This window comes from Sinocyclocheilus anshuiensis, unplaced genomic scaffold, assembly GCF_001515605.1.
Source record: "Sinocyclocheilus anshuiensis isolate Anshui unplaced genomic scaffold, SAMN03320099.WGS_v1.1 scaffold1422, whole genome shotgun sequence".
Taxonomy (NCBI): Eukaryota; Metazoa; Chordata; class Actinopteri; order Cypriniformes; family Cyprinidae; genus Sinocyclocheilus; species Sinocyclocheilus anshuiensis.
This window is the reverse complement of record NW_015558633.1, coordinates 290,510-297,378: the sequence shown is the minus strand read 5'-3', so window position 1 is coordinate 297,378 and position 6,869 is coordinate 290,510. Positions and strand designations below refer to the sequence as shown.

General features: G+C 40.1%; 1 protein-coding gene across 1 annotated transcript in view; it reads right to left on the bottom strand.

Annotated features, from left to right (window-relative positions):
- Positions 1-6,869, bottom strand: part of LOC107680820 (low-density lipoprotein receptor-related protein 6-like) — a 47,558-nt gene that overhangs the window by 33,637 nt on the left and 7,052 nt on the right. Inside the window, exons 3-4 of the mRNA XM_016476867.1 lie at positions 3,394-3,587; positions 1,395-1,529 (exon numbers count right to left, since the gene is read on the bottom strand). Of these exons, the coding sequence (XP_016332353.1) occupies positions 1,395-1,529; positions 3,394-3,587 (329 nt within the window). The remainder of the gene's footprint in view (positions 1-1,394; positions 1,530-3,393; positions 3,588-6,869) is intronic.

Below are 6,869 nucleotides of genomic sequence, written 5' to 3'. Positions count from 1 at the left end.
ACACACACACACTCACTCACTCATACATACACACACACACACTATACTACACACACACACTCACTACACTATACTCTCACACACACACACTATACTCACACACAAACTCACACACACTATACTCTCACACACACACACTATACTCACACACACACACACTATACTCACACACACACACACACTCACACTATTACTGCCCCCGCTGCTGCTCGTGCTGCTCAATACTAGGCCACTGAACAGAGAAATGATCTCCCATCAGGCCGTGCTGCAGGTGTCCAGAGGGGGGAGGAAGCAAACAAAAGGCCTTACAAACGAGTCTCTTTCAGTCAAACACATTCAGATAATGAAGCCCGGTGTGAACTGCAGCCTGCCATCATCATCATCAGACAGAGACAGCGGTCATGTGACCCAGAAACACGGATCACACGCAGAACCACGTTACCGTAGCAACCAGCAGACGGTAACCCTGCGACGTCAACCGAGGGCAAATTAATGTGAGCCGGCAGAAGCTGGTAACCAGCACACACACACCCGTCGACATACTGCAGATGCAGATCAGAAAATCAAGCAAACAATGGCTTATATTTAAACGTTTGGCAGACACGATCATTCATAGCGACTCACACTGCATTCAATCTATACATCGGTTTGATCAGTTCATGTATTCACTGTGAGCCAAACCCATGTCCTTCCACCATCCTGAGCTACAGCTGGGCTTCACACACACACTCTCTGATTTTACAGAAATGTTTGTTAGATTATTACATAATCATCCCAAGACCTCCTCATTCACACACCTGCACTATAAAGACCCATTACCTTCAGTATCACGATTCCTGTAATCATGTGAAGGTTTGACTATTTAAAACTGTCCTCACTTACAGTGAAACCTGTTGAGTCACTAGAGCTCATGAATCACATTTAAATCTGGTGTGGTTTCTCTCAGGGTTGAATTAGTAGTCAGAGGTCAGGTTAGAACACAGAAAATAGCATTAACCTGACAGAAAAACAGTGAAAGCCTATGAGATTAACTCAGTATGAGAGTGTGTGTCTGTGTGTCTATATATGTGTGTGCGTTTGTCTGTGTGTGTCTGTCTGTGTGTGTGTCTATATGTGTGTGTGTGTGTGTCTATATATGTGTGTGTTTGTTTGTGTGTGTCTGTCTGTGTGTCTATATGTGTGTGTGTCTGTATATTCGTGTGTGAGTGTGAGTGTGTGTCTGTCTATATATGTGTGTGTGTGTGTGTGTGTGTGTGTGTGTGTCTATATGTGTGTATATGTGTCTGTCTGTGTGTCTATATATCTGTGTGTAAGTGTGTGTTTGTGTCTGTATATGCACGTGTGTGTGTGCGTGTGAGAGAGTGAGTGAGTGAGTGAGTGAGTGTGTGTCTCACCGTCTCTGCAGGTCTTGTTGTCGTCCAGTAGCTGGACACCGGTCGGACAGGCGCACTGGTAATAAGGTTTGACCGGAGACAGCAGACACAGATGAGAACATCCTCCGTTCTTTAGCGTACAGGGACTCGTCACCTCTGTGTCACACACGTCAGACGAGGAAAACAGCATGAGAACATGACGACGTGCAAGCGTCCAACAGACTTGATTCACAGATAACAGTAAGGGTGTTTCACTGACTCTCTCTCTCTCTCTCTCTCTCTCTAACACACACACTCATCAACTCTCACACACACACACACACACACACGCACTTACACTCACATTTGCACACACACACACACACACTCTCATTAACTTACACACACACAAACAGACAAAAATGAAAAAAAAAAGAGTTCATTTAGCAACAGGGAATTCGTAAGAACTCGGGAGGAAGGGAAAAAATAAAATTCTCCAATGCATTGCAATTCTCTCTTCAATGATTTAAAACCATTTTAAAATAAAAATACAAAAACATGATTAAATCATAAAATTTTTTTATTTTTTATTTTTTATAATTAAAATAATCACATATTAAAAAACACAAAAATTGAAATTATATAATTTGAAATTAAATTTATTGGATCATGAGGTGCCTAAAGATTGAGAAACCGCAGGAAAAGCAGAGGAAGACGGTGAGAAAGATCTGCAGCGAGAGCAAGAGACGGAGGATTCTGTCAGCGCTGTGAGAAATTCTCTGCGTTCAATCTGAGGACAGAACAGATGCTCCATTGTGTGCGAGAAGCCAAACCAGGAGTCGTGTGTCATAATCATTTCTGCAGAGGCTCGAATCCAGCAGCGTTCAGGAAACTACTCTAGGAGCACTATGGGAAGAACAGGACACACACACTCTCTCTCACACACACACACACACACACACAGAAACACGCACGTGCGCACATGCACATACACACGCTCACGCACGCACACACACGCGCACACACACAAACGCACACTCACGCGCACACACAAACACACACTCACGCGCACACACAAACACACACTCACGCATACAATTTTTACATTTGAATTGACAATACAACACCAACCTATAGACAGCTTCTAATGTCTAACTAATTTAGAGATGCTTGATCGGTTGGCGCCGGACTAGGGGTGTGCGATATATATCGTCTGCGATAATATCGTAAATTCGTAATTGTTATTTTAACAATGTGCAATTTGACATTATCGAGTAATTTGTAAAAACCAAACAAAACACCCCTACAGAGCACACGCATACATTAGAGTTTTATTAATTATATTATTTATTATTTTATTTATTAATTAAAACTGTTTTATTAATTTTTTCATTCACAATCTCCTCACCACAGGCAGACACGTGTGTCATGTTCGTGTTTGTGTGTGCTGTCTGCACAAAACACCCCTACAGAGCACACGCATACATTAGAGTTTTATTAATTATATTATTTATTATTTTATTTATTAATTAAAACTGTTTTATTAATTTTTTCATTCACAATCTCCTCACCACAGGCAGACACGTGTGTCATGTTCGTGTTTGTGTGTGCTGTCTGCGTCACTCATAGCACGTGCCTATATCGAACATTTTTTCTATCGTTATCGATGGAGTACCGTCGATAAATATTGATACCATTTTATCACCCAGGCCTACATTTTATGTTTAAAATATCAAAACAATATCTATGCATTTGTAACTGCAGGTTAAAGCATTCATGTCCTGCATTAAACAGTGTGTAAACACATCTAAATGCCACTTCAGATGCAGATTCTGTGTTTCCTCTGCACTGCAAAGATTAATTTTGCTGATACTGATATCATTTGCCTGGTAATTAACAGCCCAAAAATGTCTTATTATTCTAATTGACTGATTAAAAGTAAGAATTTGACTCAAAAGATGATGCACACTTTTAGAAAAAATGGCTTTATAAAGGTAAAAATGCTTATAAAATGTAAAAATAATTTGATGGCGTTACCTGCCCGAGCCGTCCAGGTTGCAGCGGTGGATGAAGCTGAACTTGGCGTCGGCCCAGTAGAGTTTCTGCAGGTCGTAGTCGAGCGTCAGGCCATTGGGCCAGTAGATCTCGGAGTCGATGAGGACCGAGCGATGCGTCCCGTCCATCCCAGCGCGCTCGATCTTCGGGACCTCACCCCAATCCGTCCAATACATGTACCTGAGAAACCAGAAACAAGCGATAGTCACAGGGTTCTATGATTTCCACGAGGCAGAAAACGCAGACAGAAGCGCGGAATCCAGCGGAATTTACTGTATAATGCGGAATGTCACGGAATTTGCCACATTTTGGACAGATACACCAAAAGTAGGTCAGTACACTAAAATCAAAACACGATATGGACTAGTGTCTGTGAATATTAAGCTGCAAAAATACCATTTAAATATGAATACTATATGTTATGTGCGTCTCTGTGTGAAAGAATGTTTAGTTTACTGCACAAATACTGAGCCTCTGCCGTCTCAATATATGAGCACATAATCTCTAGAACTGCTCTGATAGTCACTTCATGAGCATTTTACCGTTTCTTTTGAGTAAAACTATCATCATATCATATATAATGATTACAATCAGAAACATAAAAGGTCTTCAGAGCAACCCGTCACAATAAAAGTTTGGTTAACTGGAAGAAACTGTGACAGAAATATTACTTACTGTAATGATAATATTACTGCTAATAATAATAATAATTATTAAAATTATATTTAAGGAATAATTACCAGAATTTATTTAGCAGGAGAAAATGTCAATACACAACACAGTATTTCTGAAAAAGAAATAAAATAAATAAATTCTTTATGAAATTGATTAATTAGAGATGCTTTTGATTATTACAATTATAATGAACCCATTAAAATGGAATCCAGAAAAAAAAAATAGAAAAAACACAGTATTTGGTAAAAAATGAATAAATAAAACAATTTCAGAAAAAAATAAAACATTTCATAGGGCCTTAAAAATGTAATTTTTGTTAAACCTGCAATAAATTGCTGTTAAATTGTGTAACCTTCATGATTTCAATTAATTAGACATGCTTTTTAAATACAAATTTAATTTAACCATTAAAGGGCACCTATTATTGCAAAATTCAATGTTACATGCTGTTTGAACATAAATGTGTGTTAGCAGTGTGTGTACACAACCACCCTATAATGATAAAAATACATCTTATTACAGCTATAGACGTGATTCAGTCCAGTGCAGCGAGTGAGTTTCTGCTTTTATTTTATTGTTTGGCTCTATATATTAACAGCGTAGTCAGCAGTATAAGTACTGTATATCACGCTGCTGTCGCTTAATACACAGATCTAATATAAACATGTGATTTCTTTCCCAGCTGTTTACCTTCACAGACACAACCAACTGTTTTTGTAACTCATGCGTGTTTTTAACAAACTTGTGTGAAAGAGAACTGCGTTTAGTACACACATGCCGTGTAACAGCTGCTTTCTGTGTGTTCGCTTCGGATGGGTGCGCTCAACAAACCGTATATATATATATATACCAGAAGCTTCAACTGATATGGCTTTAAAACGCAGGATTTCAGTGCGATAAACATGATAAACAGATGTTTTTTTAGCAGTTACGAGCTGTAAAGGCACTTCTCTATTCTGGAAAAGGGGGCGGGGAGCAGCAGCTCATTTGCATTTAAAGACACAGGCACAAAAACAGCCCGTTTCTGCTTCCACTCAACATTTTCAAAATGATATAATAAATGATCTGTGGAGTATTTTGAGCTGAAACTTCACAGACACATTCTGGACACACCTGAGACTTACAGTGGGTACGGAAAGTATTCAGACCCCCTTAAATTTTTCACTCTTTGTTATATTGCAGCCATTTGCTAAAATCATTTAAGTTAATTTTTTTTCCTCATTAATGTACACACAGCACCCCATATTGACAGAAAAACACAGAATTGTTGACATTTTTGCAGATTTATTAAAAAAGAAAAACTGAAATATCACATGGTCCTAAGTATTCAGACCCTTTGCTGTGACACTCATATATTTAACTCAGGTGCTGTCCATTTCTTCTGATCATCCTTGAGATGGTTCTACACCTTCATTTGAGTCCAGCTGTGTTTGATTATACTGATTGGACTTGATTAGGAAAGCCACACACCTGTCTATATAAGACCTTACAGCTCACAGTGCATGTCAGAGCAAATGAGAATCATGAGGTCAAAGGAACTGCCTGAAGAGCTCAGAGACAGAATTGTGGCAAGGCACAGATCTGCCCAAGGTTACAAAAAAATTTCTGCTGCACTTAAGGTTCCTAAGAGCACAGTGACCTCCATAATCCTTAAATGGAAGACATTTGGGACGACCAGAACCCTTCCAATCGAGGGAAAGATGAATGCGGCCAAGTACAGGGATATCCTGGACAAAAACCTTCTCCAGAGTGCTCAGGACCTCAGACTGGGCCGAAGGTTTACCTTCCAACAAGACAATGACCCTAAGCACACAGCTAAAATAACGAAGGAGTGGCTTCACAACAACTCTGTGACTGTTCTTGAATGGCCCAGCCAGAGCCCTGACTTAAACCCAATTGAGCATCTCTGGAGAGACCTAAAAATGGCTGTCCACCAACGTTTACCATGCAATATAACAAAGAGTGAAAAATTTAAGGGGGTCTGAATACTTTCCGTACCCACTGTATATTAAATCTTGTAAAAAGGGGCATAACCAGGTGCCCTTTAAAACAGAGTCTAGGAAAACTCAAACAGAATTTGGAAAAAATAAAACGGATTTCATAGGGCCCTAAAGTCAGATGAGGAGCAAAAACGCATCGCATTAAACACATTCACAGCATCTCACCGCAATCAATGCGTCACAGAGCGGCTTCATTCTGCGTCTGATCAGTGAGTTTGCTCACACACACACACACACACACACACACCTTCTGCGCAAACATGAGTCTTGTGAAAACCATTTCAACTTTAAGACACGATGACGTCCAGTTTATCAAACTCAAAATGATGGCCTGTAACGTGAGGAGAAACACAAACACAGACAAAGCCCATCAGTGAAACTCTGAAAAACAGCATGTGAACCACAACCACTGACGACCTTTGACCTTTGGCAGAGCGGGTTAGGTGAGCCGCACGAGGGTGAGGGAGGTGATGTTATATTTAGGTGGAGAAGCAGTTTACCCCGCAACTCAAACTACTGCACTTATAAACAAGATGCTCCACTAACCAACCCGGTTAACCCGGTTAAATCTACCAGCTTCATGTCACATGACTGCACAATCAAACCGGCGATCGGCTCTTTGAACAGAATCAATGCCATAGTGATCATCTAACCATGCTCATTTATAATTCCTATGAGAACGCTTCACAATCTGGGTGTGAGTGTGTGTGTGTGTGTGTGTGAGAGAGAGAGCGTTTGAGTGTGTGTGTGTGTGTGAGTTTGAGTGTGTGTGTGTGTGTGTGTGCAC